General features: G+C 50.1%; 2 protein-coding genes across 2 annotated transcripts in view; both read right to left on the bottom strand.

Annotated features, from left to right (window-relative positions):
* LOC111072252 (putative phosphatidate phosphatase) overlaps window positions 1-15,273 on the bottom strand; it is a 68,861-nt gene that overhangs the window by 16,332 nt on the left and 37,256 nt on the right. The window lies entirely within an intron of this gene.
* LOC111072249 (cilia- and flagella-associated protein 45) lies at window positions 876-2,593 on the bottom strand. The gene has a single exon (XM_022363985.2). It carries the CDS (start codon window positions 2,591-2,593, stop codon window positions 971-973), a length of 1,623 nt encoding a protein of 540 aa, XP_022219677.2. The 3' UTR covers window positions 876-970.

The following is a 15,273-nucleotide window of genomic DNA, read 5'->3' as shown; positions in this document are numbered from 1 at the left end:
TCCCAATCTCCGAATCTCCTCGACTTGGGTCTGTCTTCACAATGGTTGCCAGGGGAAAACCTGTTCTTTGGTATGGCTTTTCTTTGGTGGGTGGGTGGCATGGAGAGGAGTATTTTTTTGCTTTTTTGGCGTATGCGAAAATTTAACGAATCATGAAATACGATAATTGAACCATGCACAAGAGTTCGTCGTTGCCGTTGTCGGTGGCATCTTCAGCGGCAGCTCCATCTTCGTCTGCCCCATTGTTTGCACATGTGTGTGTGTGTGTGTGTGGGTGTGCGTAGCTGCCTCTGGGTGCCCCACTGCTGGCTGCTGCTGCTGCTGGCTGCTGCTGGCTGCTGCGTATGTGTGTGGCATAATAAAATTTTATTGTAGCCAAAAGTTGGCTACCACTTTTTCCTCCATGGCATTCGTCGTGTGGCACCGAGCTGAGGCCGTAGTTTTTCGTCTCGTGTAATTGTTTGTGCTAGTCCCCCCCCTTGGAGCAGGGTGGGGGTACTCTGGGACAGCGAAGAAAGGAGGCTAAACGCCCACATAGTTAGAAATTAGCGTGATGTGTGTGGGGGGCACAGAGACTCCCCTGGATTCTGCCGCACGCGCAACAATGTCGCATCATCACCAACAAAGGGGATGGGGAGGCCTTGATTTCGCTTCGGCAGTTACTTTTGTGGCGTTTGCAGTTTTATGGCATACTTTCGGGCTGTGGATTAAATTTTATTGGAACCTTTTTGGGACTTTTTGGAGATCTCGCCGCGCTAAGAGCACCAAAAATAATAGATATCAGCTTGAAGTATGCCCCAATTCGTTTATTATTCAAATTCACTGGGAATTTCCCACTGGCAGGTGCCTACTGTAGTGGGGAGTAGTGTGACCAGCTTAACCTACGTTCCAGCATACTCTCGGGCACCCGGTTGGAAGCCCACTACCGCTCACAGCCAGCGCCCGAAGCTATGCAACCTCGCAGCCCGCCTCAGCGTATTCGATTGCGCGAGCCTTGGATGTTCTTCAGCTGCTTCTCCACCTCCTTCAAGTACTTCTCGGGCAGGCAGTTCTCCCGCATGGCCGCAATCTTGCAGCTGATCACCTGCTTTATGTTGGCGTCGCGCTGCTGCTCCTGCTGCAGCCATTTTTGGACGCGATCCGCCTCGATTTTGGCCAGGCGACGGCGCTCCTCCGCCTTGTCGGTCATCTGCTGCCTGAGATCCTTGCGGTAGACCAGACGCTGCGAGTCGCGCTGACGATCGAGCGCCTTCTGTTTGTCCTCCTCGTCGCGCATGCGCTCCATCACCTTGTTGAACTCCTCCTCGGCGTGGGCGATCTCCAGCGCCAGGCGGTGCTTCATCTTCTGCGCCTGCTGAGCGCGCGACTCGAGCAGGTCGCGCTCCTTCTCCCGCTTGGCCATGGCCGCGTCCTTCTCCCGCTGCCGGTACTCACGCTCCACACGGTCGCGCTCCTTCAAATACTTTAGCTCCTCGTTGGTGTGGCGCGTCTCCATGGCCTCGGCGGCCACCGTGAAGATGCGCTGCTGTCGGCGCTCGAAATCCTTCTTGGCCAGCCGCTTCAGCTCCTTCAGCTGGCGCTCCTTCTCCTGCTTCTCGCGCATGTAGGCCATCACCCGCAGCTCGGCCAGGCGCTCCTGCTCCGTCAGCAGGGTCTTGAACACATTGGACATGTCGCGGATCCGTTGCAGCTCCTCGCGAAAGCGCTGCTTGCGCACGTGCACAAAGTTGCGCTGGCGCTCCTCCTCCTCGCGCAACAGTTCCGTCGCCTTGCGGATGTCCTTGGCCTCCTCGGCCACCCGCTTGGCCTCCAGGTAGCGGCGATTCTCGCGCTCGCTCAGCTGCTGGCGGATCTCCTGGGCGTACTTGGCCCGCTTCTCGATCTCCAGCCGCTCCCGTTCGTCTTCGGCGCTGAGCGCCTTGCGCGCCTCCTCGTTGACCATGCGGGCCAGACGCTCGTCGTCCTCGCGCAGCGCCTTGGCCAGCAGATACTTCTCCTGGATCTGGGCCTCCCGCACCGCCTTGCACTTGGCATCGAGGATCATGCGGTTGATCTGCTTCACCTCCTCCTCCTGCTCCTGCTTGGCCAGAAAGGCGCGACTCAGCACCGAGCCCCGCTCCTCTAGTATCTCGCTCTCCACGCCGCTGATCTTGTCCTCCCCAGCCATTGCCTGGCGCGCCTTATCGATGGCCTTGTAGCGCTTTCTCGTCTCCTCAACCAGCTGCAGCTGCTGGCGGTGATCCTCCTCCTGCTGGTCGATCTCCAGCAGCTTCTCCTGCACGGTCACCACCCTGCCCTGCTCCTTCAGTCGCCTCAGATCGTTGGGTCGCAGCACGATGTGTTTGGATCCCTGGTTGCGCTTCCTGTCGCGCTCATTTCGCTTCAGCTGCTTTTGGTCGTAGGCCACCGTCTGATCGAAGGGCCGCCGGAAGGTTGCACCACCCCCCATCTGGGTGGTGGGTCGAAATCCGCCCGCCGGCGGACGATAGGCGGCCGTCTGCGCCCTGGCCCGCGCACGCAGCTCCTCACATTTCTCCCTCAGCTGCGACTCGGCGCTGACAAAACGCACATTGGAGGCGGAGAAGCAAGGCATCCTCGGCCCAATCGCTGGTCAATGATTAGGCCAACAAAAAAAAACTGTGTAAAAATGTTTGCAACGCGCCCAGGGAGCTGGGTGTACAAGAATGAGGCCTGGAGCTGCAGAGGAACCCACCCGCGTGTGTGGCACGGGTTGTTGTGGCAACTCTCCATTGGGGCAGGCAGCGAATTTGTTTGCATAACAAGCGATGGTCACCCTGGCAGCGCATCGCGCGTAGCGATGGCAACTCCCAGTGGCTCAGCGCTGAAAGGTGCGAAAATACCGTTGGGGTAACGCGAGGAACGAGGAAACGGACCAAGGGGTAGGGGGCAAGGGAAGAGGCAGATAAACACATCCGACATCTTTGAATTTGAAATACGATTTCCGTCCAGTTGTTACTCTTGATTTGCTTCCCACCGAAAACGAACCGCACCGCACCCCACCGGACCCGCTGCCTCCACTGTGTTATCTCAGCTGCCCACTGGGCCAAGCCTCTCGTGCCCCGGCGTGGGTGGGGCAGCAAAAATGCAGCCAAGCATAAATTTCGGTTGGCTCTGCAGCAGCTCTATGATTTATGCGCCCTGCTCAAGGACAAAACGTCGCCAAGCACATCCTTACACACACACACACACATAGCCCTGTTGTAGACCCCAAACTTCCAAATCCTCTGACCAGTGCAATGATGTGTGTGAATGTGTGAAAGAAGTCAGCAATTATGCGGCATAGAAAAGCAATAAGCCAACAAAATTCACACATTGTGAACGGCATCCAGAACTGGACATTTGAGATATGAAGAGGGGAAAGCACCAGCTCCTGCTGCTTCCCAACCATTCACTCATTCATTCATTCAGGCAATCCATCTGTCCATCTCCGCCCCCAACTACCCACTGGCCAATGGGGCGTGTTGGAAAGTCTAAGCTGGCAAAAGTTTACGGCCACACATACAAATTAACTTGACCAAAGCAACAGACTAGAGAGAGTCCAAGTGCCACGCCCACATTGTCAAACACACACACACACAGAGAGAGAGAGAGAAATGGAGAGCAGGGCCAGGGACGAGAATCAGAGCAGAGGGATCAGGGCTAACTCTAGTGTTGGAGAATGGAAATCCGAAACCCAAACGAGTTTCAACAATTTTTGCTGACTTTAATAAAAAGTTTTACTTTTTCCTGATGCTGCCCACAAAAAAAAAAGAAAAGAAAAAAAAGGGACTTTCTCCTGCTCATCCATCGGACGCTTCTAGTTGGATGCATTGAGGCGTTAAAGTCAACTTAAGCTGGAGCTGGGACCTGGGACTTGGGACCTGAGACTGGGACTGCGTATGGTGTGGGTCTCAGTTTTCCCCATTAGGGTGGCGGCACCAGGGAAGAAGTGCGTTGGCTGCCAGTCCGCAAATGTAAATTGACATTTTCGAGTGCACGATTGAGCAAATGAACGCTTTTTTCCTCACTCCCCTTTCTCCATACATCGCTATGGATCTATGTCTCCGTCTGCTCCGATTCCAGGGGTAATGGCAGTCAAGTTGTTGGATTAGCACTGAGACTGAGACGGAGATGGAGAAGGGTCATGCATGGGCATGGGCTGCTTGATTATATGCAAAGCATTATTAGCCAGGCGCTGAAAGCTGAAACGGAACATGGAGCAGGGAGGGAGGGAGGTAGGTAGCTTTCTCGATGGCTCGAGGACATCATTAGCATTCTTAAGTCCGAGCTCAGGCCTTTATTTATGCGCCCAAGTTGTGTTCCGGCCAAGTTTAGTCCGGTCCCCGCCTACATCGTTAATTAAACCCGACGTAAGTCCGCCTGTGGTCAGGGATTAGTCAGAGTTGGGCGGGACGGGGCTAGATTAAGTTATCGCATGTGTGGCCCACGACGATTCTAACATCTTTTTTTTGTATCTATCTCCTTGCAGGTGAGTGTCCCCAAAGTTGTATATCTCATTTGCGATACGAGCAAGGTAAGGGTAAGATGCTGCTTTGATCACAGTCCACGCACCACCACGTCCCCGACCCCGTCCCCGTCACCGCCCTGCAGACGAGACAAATGTTTCTACTTGGGAAAATCTGGGGAAAATCATCTGCCAAGTCACAGAGATCCAAGTCCGGACACAGTCGGAGACGGCAACTGAAATTGACAGCCCTCAGACACGAGCAGAAAACTTTCTCCTCAGCCATGGCCATGGCCATAGCCCCATGCATTTTCGAGTGTCTAATGCTGTGTTACGCATACGCCATGTTGCCATGTCGAGGCAGACAGGCAGGAGGTACAGTAGGTGGACCCAAAGGACCCATTACAAAAGCCGGAGGCCTTCAAATGCCTTTTGGCATATGATTCATTTTGGGGGTCCACTAGGAGGAGTCTTCCTGCACGTCTGCTGACTTATTTGCATAATTTGCAGAGGACTGAGCAGGCCACTATCCAACGCTATTTCACAACCCACACTCTCCCGATTTTCCCACCGAAAGCAGAGTTCATAGAAATGTTCTTGCCCCTGACAGACATTCGATTTCCGGGTTGCATTTTCATAAACATGCTCTGGAGAGAGATTTTTATTTTTTGAAAAACTTTTACATGAAATATTGATCGGATGGCAGGGCAGCCGCTCTCTCAAGTTCAACCCGTGGGTGGGGTGGGCCGGTGGCCTGAAGCAATTTCATACAGTTTCCTGTCATCGTCTGAGGCATGGCCCAGGACAAACAACATCACATTTATATCACATGGAGGAGGAGCTCCACCGCCTACCGTAACCCACATGCTACCACATGTTTCATTCTGCTTCTTCTTCTATTTTTTTCGGTTTTGTGTGTGTTTTATTTATTTGCCCACATATTTCGTAGTCGCACCGTTAAACTTATGCTTTGGTCAATTTTGTATTACAAATCCCAGCACTTTGCATCTTTTCGCACATTTTCATTGCGAATTAATTCTGTTCTTTTTTTTCTTCTTCCTATATTTTATGTGCAACCTTTCCCACTTGATTTATCTGCGGAATATTTCTGGGCCCAGCAATGCTTATGCTAACCCAAATCCCTTGATTGATTGAACCAAATGACACACAGAACTCTGCGCTGAGAGGCTGCTGCTGCTGCTGCTGCTGCTCGACTGCTGGTTTATTTACTTGAGCAATCAAATCCAATCCAAAGTCACCGATTGGAGGCAATTATATTGCCCTCTTGTGGAGGGGCGGGAGCAGAAAGAGAAGACTAATTAAAATACTCAAGTACATTTGACTCGATTCCATTTTTACATGCTATACGTATGGGGAACGTACATTCTCATATTTATTATCAATCAGGGGCACTCTGACCCAGATACACTCATACGCTGGCCCATGGAAATCTATCGGTACGTGGGTGGAGGGGCCCGTGTGTGGGTGTGTGCAAATAGCTTCCATTTCCCATGATGGATGGAGTCTTAAATCTTCCACTCTTTCGCCATAACTCACCAGAGAGTTTCTCATCGGCAATTGCAGCGACAAACCAAAAAAAATTTCTTCGGAATGAAATTTTAATCATTCCGCAGAGCAAACGGGTTCCGTTCCTCTGTCCTCTGTCCTCTCTCCAGGGACGATTCACTTCTCGCATGGATGGCAGAAATATAATTTATATTTAATCCAGCACACAAACAAGTCATTAAGCATATTTGGCCAGACCAGTGGGGAGGGGACTGTTGCCCAGCCAAGGGCACTGACATGGGGCCGCATGTAAAAATGAAATTTATGAAGACTGCAACAAAGAATTACGGTGTCCCTGTCTGCGGTGTTCGACCAGGTTGCGACAGGCAGGGCTGGGCAGGGCACCACGGAATTGCCAGATTTTTGGGAACTGTTGTGGATGTGTCCCTTTCCCTTATTTATGGCCATGTTGATAAGATGTCAGGTTCTGCTACTCTGGTTTGTGAGTCACTGTGGCTGGTCCACATATCCACATCATCGATGCGCAATTTGTCATTAATGTTTGCGGTTCTTAATAGACTCGATTCCCATATTTGTATGTAAGTAGTATGAGCCAATAATTGGCTCGATTTGAATTCACTGCACTGGCCCGCCGCTGCTCGCTCCTCGCTGAATCAACTACGAATTCGCAGAAATTCAATTGAAATGATTTGAATTCATATTCATAAGGCATAGGCCAGAGAACGACACAGAGAGACACATATATGGAGAGAGATAGAGAGAGAGGGAGAGAGAGAGAGTGCCAGCCTGGGTCCGGGTAACCACATGCGTACGTGCACTGTGCCATGGAGAGATCGCCCGTCATGTCCATGCCATGTCAGGGCTGGCGCCGCCCGAACATCGAGCTCGAGCTGTGGCCAAGTGCCTCCGAGAGCCACAGCCAGCCCCAAGTCCGATGACGATGACTGCGATTGCGATTACGTGATGTTTTAATCAATTTTTGTTTGCCGCATTTGCAAATTGGCTGCAGGAAGGGACAGGGACCGATACGAGCAGGAGAAGCAGGAGGAGGAGGCGGGGTTCCGAGGGACGACAGAATTCACCATGTAAACAAAGTGAAGCTGCCAAGTGCAAAAATTATGGCAGCAGCGCCGGCGAAAATGTTTATGCAAATTTTGCAAATGTTTTAATTGATTAACGACCAGCGAAGTGTGCCGGCGAAACATCTCTTTCTCGCTCTCACTCGCTTTTTCTCTCTCTCTCTCTTCTTTCAATTTTTTTGCCGCTGTCATTGCATATTCAACGGAAATATTAAAAATTCTTTGCCTGTAAATTTGCTTAAAGAAATATTAATTGATTGCCGAGCAGACAGCAACGAAGCGATTACTGAATTTTAAGTTTTACTCTCATCAATTTACACTGCAGCTGATTGGACTTAATTAAAGTCAGATGAAACTCCGAAAATATGTATTTTTAAGGCACATTTTTCAGACATTTTTCGCCCAAAATTTGTGTATATTCTAGGCCTTGAATGAAGCCCAATATTGCCATTGGAAATCATTTTTGAGTGATTTATAAAAATGTATAACCCTGGCACGAGTTTGATTGGAGATTATTAAATTATAAACGACAAAAGGGAAAGAGTTTCTGGCTTTCCAAGCACTTTAAATCTTCGATTTAAAAATTACTTCGCTTAAAATAAATATCTGCATTTTTATCCACTTTTTAGGAGATTTTTGCCAGTGGAAAAAAAAAACATTCTGCAGCTTCCACAATTTAGCATTTGACTCTCTTTAGCTTGGATACCATCTTGTAAGAGAAAAATTGGGCTAAATGGAAATCGGGTAGCTGTTTTCATCTACTTTGGGTAACCTCATTGCCAATGGAGTCCTCGGCCGTAATCCCTCTTTGCCACAGCTGACGCGCCCTTCTGACGCACGGCTGTGGTCACTTCACTTCACTCCACTCCACTCCACTCCAATTCACTGTCCGAGGCCCCGACGTCTCTGGCCATTAAAACCAAAACTCAAACTTGACCGCCAGAGCCAGCCACGTCAAGCGCTTTGCAGACACACAGCAGCAGCAGCAGCAGCAGCACAGCACAGCACACACTCTCCAGGAGGCACTGTACTTTCGATGGCAAGTGGAGAATGGTGATTGGAGAGTGGTATGCAGAGGAGGGGCGGGAGGGGCAGGACAGGACAGGACTCAAAGGAAGGAGCATAAAGGCCCCAAGTTGAAAAACCAATAAACAAAAACCGAAGCCTGGGGGGAAGAGAGGTCAGGAAACGCACTCTGAGGACTTGGCCGGGTCCGCCGAGAAATAAATTACATACAAAATAACTGCAATACATGTAAATAAAAGTGGGCAGCCCCACACCTCCCGTCTCCCAGCAACCGGACCTACCTCAGTGGCTGCCACTGCCACCCTTGGAGCGGTGGAGCCTTGGGTGCTCTGCTGTTCTGGTGCTCTGCTCGGGTCTGCTCTCCTGGCCGTGTGTCTGGTCGACGTCAGCGTCTCATCAACTGGCAGCCGAGTAAAAAGTCAGCTCAGGGAGCAGCCAGCAGGCGGCAGGCGGCAGCAGGCGGTATTCAGCCATTGTTCTGGGGGCATCCTGTGTGCGTGTGTGTGACTGCGAGTGTGTGTGTGTGGTGGAACCAAAGGACTTTCAAGCTTGCCACATGGCTGCTGTCCGGGGTAGCGACATTTTGACGGCACCCCACACCTCCCCACAAGCATGGGGTAAGGCCTGAGGCCCGAGGCCAGAAGTATCACTTGTCAGATTAATTTACGTGTTTGTCCTGCCGCCACAGCGGAAGGAGCCACCCAGGACTACAGCTCTGTCGCACTCTCTTCCTCTCTCTGCCCCGCTCTCTCTCTCTCTCTCTCTCTCCGCTCTGTTTGGTGTGTCCTGACAAAGAAATCAGCTGCTGCCTCCGCTCTGGAGCTGCCACTGCCACAGCCACTGCTTCTGTGGTGTTGCACATGCAAAAAACCGGAGCTGAGGCATGTCGCCGTCGCATTTACTTGGAGTAGCTGCCACCACCGCAGCAGACCGCACCCCTGCCGGCCCTTTAGCCGCTGGTCTATGCAAATGTTGTGTCCTTTAATATGCTCAAAATTTAAATGGACAACGCAGGCCCCGGTCCCGGCCCCAGCCCTGGCCCTGGCCCTCTCTCTCTCTGCTACTCTGAGTGGAGTGGATTGGAGTGTTTGTCCAGGCCGTACATGAATGCAACATGCTTTAATGTTACCGAGGAAGCTTCTGGCTGGACGAGGACGAGGACAACGCCAACGCCCACTCGGAGTCGCCTTTCCCTGCCTTGTTGTTTGGCATTTTTCAATTTGTAGCCCAGAAAGCAGGGGGCGTGCAAAGGAGTGGGGCAGTGTTGCAGCCCACATTGGGCGCCACACAATGGGCTCAAGACGATTACCCCTCGATAAATGATAATGGCTGCCATTCGATAGTCGTTAATTGGACCAATTAGCAGCTTAAATCAGACATTTTATCATATCTGAAGTATCCATGGCAATGGAACTCGATCTGAGAGTGGAAATAATATTCTCAAAGCCAAATTCAGTCGATAAATGATAGATATTAATTGCAGCAACGATTCTGGCTGGGTTTTAGTCAACCAATATCCGTTTCCCATTCGATTTATCTACTGCACATACCCACTGTATCTCGTATCTCCAAGCTCGTATCTCGTAGCTCGTTCCCTATCGCTGTTGCTTGATTTTAAGTTTTAATTTATGCAAATTGTTGCTATTTGTTGTCCTTGTTGCTGTTATTTTTACACACATGTGTGTGTGTGTGTGTGTGTGTGTAGCCCGCTCCTGTTGTTTGTGTATTAATGTTTGCTTTTAGACGAATTTAAATTCTGTCTCCCATCTTCAGTTGCGCTCTCCCATTCCTGCTGCTGCGGGTACTGCTGCCATGGCACACACACACACACACAAAGAATCAATTGCAGCCTCCACTCCACTCCAACCCCTCTCCTTCACTCTGCTCTGCTCTGCTCTGTTCGGTTTGCTGCCATCGATAAGGATAATGGAAAATTTATTAGTTTAATTGAATTTCTAAGGCGGAAGTTTTACGTTTACGTAATGATATCGCCATACCCCAGCATCCCCCAGCCAGCCCAGCCACCTCAGCCAGAACCCGGACTCCACTCCTTGTTGTCGTTGGTGGCTGCGGCGGTTTTGTGTACATTGTCTCCATCTCTCCACTGCTCGTCCTCTTTTCTCTGGTATTTTCTGCTCTGTTTTAGTTTGAGGTTTTGTATGGTCCGATAATTTATTAATGAATGCATTTGCCTACCACTTCTATTGCCTCTTTGGCCCCTGCTGCTGCTCCTGGCCCCTACACTGTCTGGCGGCGGCGATAGAGAGAAAAAGCTGAGATTGCCTGGGACTCGAGATTTCCGCTTCGGTTTGGTCTGTGGCGAGAGAGTGTAGTTGTGTGTGTGTGTGTGTGTGTGTGTATGTCTGACGTTTAATTCCCCGATCGGCTTGATATATCGCAGTTCTTATCGGGGAGCCAGAGTTGCCTTGGCCTGTGCACTTCCGCTAGAGTTTTCATTTCCGCTGGCCCTAAAAGCGGGCTAGACAAATTTGTGCTTCCTCCAAAGGATATCTATGTATAAGCCATAAGCCAGCTTGTTTATATCGAATTTTTAGGGGCATCGAGTTAATCAGGGGCAACATCAAGTGGAACGAACAATTGGCAGTGGAGCCAGGAGCCAAAAGCTACAGAACCAAAAGCTAGCGAGCCAAAACAAGGGGTTAACGTGGCTTAATAGACGGCTGGCAGCCCAAACAAAACACTTTGCTGGAGCGCCTGACTGAGTGACCTGAAGCGCGGCTCCAACTCCAGCACAGCGGGTGTGGCAGAGCCAGTGGCACTGCCAGTGGCAGCTGGGGGGCCAACTGCATGGCATGGCATGGCAAACGGTAGCCGGCCAAGTGGCAACCTCCTTTTGCTGCCCTCAAGTGGTCAAAAGTGGCGCCCTAGCGCAAATGGCAAAAGCCAAAATGATGAAAGTGCTGCGTGCTCCCATCCGCACCCTTTAGCCCAGTCTCAACCCAGCCATCGTTCTCGAGGTTGTCGTCGATGTGGAGCGCACATCAAAGGTGCAAACGTCGCTGCAGGGATTGGCACTCGCTGGGGAGTCGGGGCTGTGTGGGGGAGTGGGGGCACGGGCAGTGGCTCCTGGTGCGCCACTTTGCATAAATGACGGGGGACGAACGGCGAACAGCGTCTGAAAATAATAAACTAGAAATACGCAGGACCAGGATCGATGCACGATGGGCGGCTGGGGCGGGTGGCCGTCGTCGTCGTTCCTTTCCGTGACCTTTTAATGTGGTTTGCCAGGCAGACACCCCTGCAATTTGCAATTAATCAGCAAACAGGCAAACACGACTCCAGCTCCTGTTCCAGCTCCAGCTCCTGTTTCTGTTTCTGTTCCTGCTGCATTAACTCTGGCCAGGTCCAAGGTAGTCCATCCCCAGACAGATATGCATACAAACATATATGTGTATGTACCCGTTATGTTGCAAGTTGCACAGTTTCGGGGCACGCTGCATCGATGGAATCGTAGTTGCAGCCACATAAATTAACACCCGCTGCACTCCTCGTGGACTTTCTCTCTGTCTGGTGACCAAGGGTTAATTTTGTAAAATATTTTAATAGCCCTCGCTATGCGGCGCAACCCTTTCGGAGTTGCCTCTGCAGTGGTCCGCTTTAATTTATTTCGCATTTGGCAGCGCTAAATTTCATTTGCACATTAGAGTCAATACGACCAGGAAACTGCATTATCTGCATAATCCACTGAATAAAGGGGACGCCCCCCATGCTCAGTGGCGTCTCCAGTCAGAGTCGTAAAATGAATTTTAAATGAAACACAAATATCTGCCTGTACCACTCGGGCGGGGTGAGCTAGAAGATAATTCAAAAAAATAATAAATGACAATTTTATGTGGTGGGCTGCCGACTGGAGGGCGGGTCGGCTCTCCCTAGTAGGTGTTGTCTTCTTATAAGACAGTGGAGGACACCACCCAAAAATCCACAGCAAGCTGAGCAGCTGAACAGCGTCTGAGCTTCTACTGAAGTGCCTTCTTCCTGCGGCACAAGCGGCACATGTGTGTGGAATTTTGTTGCCAAAAGGCAAGCCGAGAAAATAAGTCATTAAAATGCGGATTACCAAAAGCGTAGAAGTGGATTTCTGCATGTTATTTGCGCGATGCTTGGTGCGCAGTGCAGACTTTAGAGTTTGTTAGGTTACATTCCCCTGGCTGGAAACTCTGTGGGTCCCGTCACTGGAGCTCAGCCGTCTGACTGACAGAGGCTGAGGGACCCCGGCAGGCACAAGAACAACGAGAGAATCAGCTAAGCCCTCTGTCTCCACCACCTCTCTCTCTCTCTGACAGCTAGGCGGGTACCAAGACAGCGACTGGCATGGGGGGATGTGAGGCAGGAGTGGAGTGGATTGGATTGGAGTTGCAGTGGAGTTGCGTTGAGTCTCTTCAGCAGGCAGGCTGGCTGAATATTTATTAATGATCCTTTTTAAGATTTTGCGTGGCAAGACAACATAATTCATTTCACCCATAAAGCGCCAGAAATAGTTGCCTCATAGCTAGGGGAAAGTGATCCATGAGATGAGAATTATTTATGGGGCCCCGAGCAACTATTATACCCACTCAACACACAGCTCACATTCTTCGCCACTCGGCTCGAGTCGTTATCTAAGCATCTGAGAATCTAATAATTCCCCCAGATAAATCTCCCACATAACCGACATCGAACCCTCGTTACACAAAACTCGAACAGCAATCCGGAGAACGCCTTTTAAATGCCAATTAATTTTTGGCCCCGCCGCAAAACTGTCAAAGTTTAAGTTGTTTCGGACTCCGCGGCTGCTGCTGCTGCTGTGGGACTCGCGTGAGGAATTCCGGGAATATCGAAACATACACTTCTCAGGCAGGCCAGGCCAGGCCAGGCCCGGCAGTATTTGTATTTTTATGTGGATTATTTTTGCATCTTTTTTGGTGTCTTTGGCTTTGTATTCTTTAATTTTAATTTTTAATATCAGAAACGTAAAAAAACATAAAAAAGGGAAGCCGCCCACAAACCCACGCAGCGCTCCGTGAAGCCGCAGCTCTGTGCCCAGCTTTTGTTTACGATCTTTTAAGCCTGGTTTATGACACCGCCAGCCGCATCGATCGATGCGATTCATCCGCAAAATTTTGTTATTTTATTCGCCTCGAAATTAGCAATTAATTTCATGGCGAAGAAAAGAGACAAAAGGAAGGGGCGTGTCGCTGGCCAGCGCTGACTCATCGCGAGTGGGCACCGAGTGCCCCATCAATGGGAATGTTGGACGGATGGATGGCTGAGAATTAAGGTGTGGCAGAGCAAAGAGGAAATTAAATTGTGAGCCGTGAGCCGCACATCAGGTGCATTCCGCTGCCAAATGTGGAGTAAGGTCAAGCTGCTCGAGTGGAATTCTGCACCAAAAGCCATTCGCATTCTCTTGTAAATCCGCTGAGCAGCGGCACTGCATAAATATCCGCGAATCTCTTGGGTTAATCAGAATATGACAGCTAATTTTTATGGCCAGACCGGGGCTATGGGGGGGAGGGGATGTTGCCCTGCCTTTCAGCACGGCACCTAATCCCCATTTAACATGCATACGCGAATGTGTCGCGCCTTAAAGACGCCATAAATTTTCATTTTCAATAAAAATAACGAGGAAATGTATAATTTTTCTTCTGGCAGGAACGGGGCTGCAAGTGCGTAGAACAAAGACCCCGGACCAGACTGGAGCGAGGGGGCCGTGAAATGCGTTCAATAAATTTCGCAGTCAAATCCCGCCACAGATTCAGAGTCAACCATTCAGGAGGGGGCCAGCAACGGCAACAGTTATACGCGCATTATTTTTTTTTTCTCCAGAGTTTTTTTTTGTTTTTTTTGTTGTTGCGATTTTAATGCGAAAACATTTCCACATAAGCGATTTTTCACGTAAATCAAAAGCCGGCTCGATGACGCGGCGTGGGCTGGAGGGAGGAATTGGGGTCGACTGGGTCTCGGATTGGGGGTTGTGACTGGGGGGGAGGTGGGGAGGGAGGACGACTGCTGTGGGTTGTACCAGCGACATGTGTCGCATGTGGAGGCCTTTGCCAGATCTGGCCCTGCTATAAGATTAATTCATTTGCTTTTTGCTCGAGTGCAAATTACAAAATTACTTCATTTCCTTTTGACATTTCTCAATTTCTGTTGAATTCCACGCTGTCGCTGCATTCTGTCGTCTATCACTGTCTCTCTCTCTCACTGTCTCTCTCTCTGGCATAGATAGACGCTTTTGTTTTTCACGTGAATTTAAATGTATAAATATTTAAGTATTATGATAGACGAGAATGGGACAGCTGCTTGTCGCGTCGCGTCGCGTCTCGTTTCGTCTCCCCTTTTTGCCACATTCTGTCTGCAGGTTGTTTGGCAAACAGAAACGAGTACGAGAACCAGAACCAGACCCTAGACCCACAGCCACAGACAGAACCAGAACCAGCGGCAGAGCCAGAGCCAGAGCCCTATCTATACCCATGGCCACACTGATGCCCATAGCCATAGCCATAGCCATAGCCCAGACAGTCGAGTCTCTGCCTGTGGCTCAGCCTCAACCATGATAAAAATGAATCTTTGATGTCATTTGGGTTTTTGTATGGGAAATTTGTTTTAATGAAAAAAGGTTCCAGCTACACAACTGTGTAGTGCTGCTTTTGTTAATGAAATTTGTTGCAAGGGATTGGGTACAAGAGGAGGGGAGAGCTGAGGAGCAGACCTGCCTTTATTTGCCAAAAATATTAAATGCTTAAATAAATCATGAGCGCCACTGTCCTATCCGTGTGCTGCCTAGGGACCAAAGTTGTTTGTGGTTTTTGCACTTGTACGCTGACTCGTACTCTACCCCCCCTTTGATTTGGATTTTTTTTCGGGTTTAAAATTAATCATTAAACGATTTTTCAATCATATAGCCAACACCTTACCTGTTGCCTCCCATCCAATTAACGTCAAAATAATGCCAGAAGATACCATGCCGCAGAGGAGGCGCAAGGTTGGGGGGGGGAAACGTTTAATAGGCGCATCAATCAGCTAGGCGTACTCATAAAACACCAGAGAGAGAGCCCAGCCCGAGTGGAAATAAAACATATACGAGTACATGTGGCATGTGTGGTACGGAGACGCTGCTAGATGGGGCAGCATCCATGTTGCACATGCACATTTTCATCTTTCGTTTCGTTTCGT

The sequence above is a fragment of the Drosophila obscura genome, unplaced genomic scaffold (genome assembly GCF_018151105.1).
Source record: "Drosophila obscura isolate BZ-5 IFL unplaced genomic scaffold, ASM1815110v1 contig_1, whole genome shotgun sequence".
Classification (NCBI taxonomy): Eukaryota; Metazoa; Arthropoda; class Insecta; order Diptera; family Drosophilidae; genus Drosophila; species Drosophila obscura.
Note: the sequence above shows the minus strand (reverse complement) of the source record. Positions and strands in the feature narration are given on the sequence as shown.

Coding starts and splice junctions, on each gene's coding strand:
- LOC111072249 (XM_022363985.2), bottom strand. CDS start 2,593: ATGCCTTGCTTCTCCGCCTCCAATGTGCGTTTTGTCAGCGCCGAGTCG.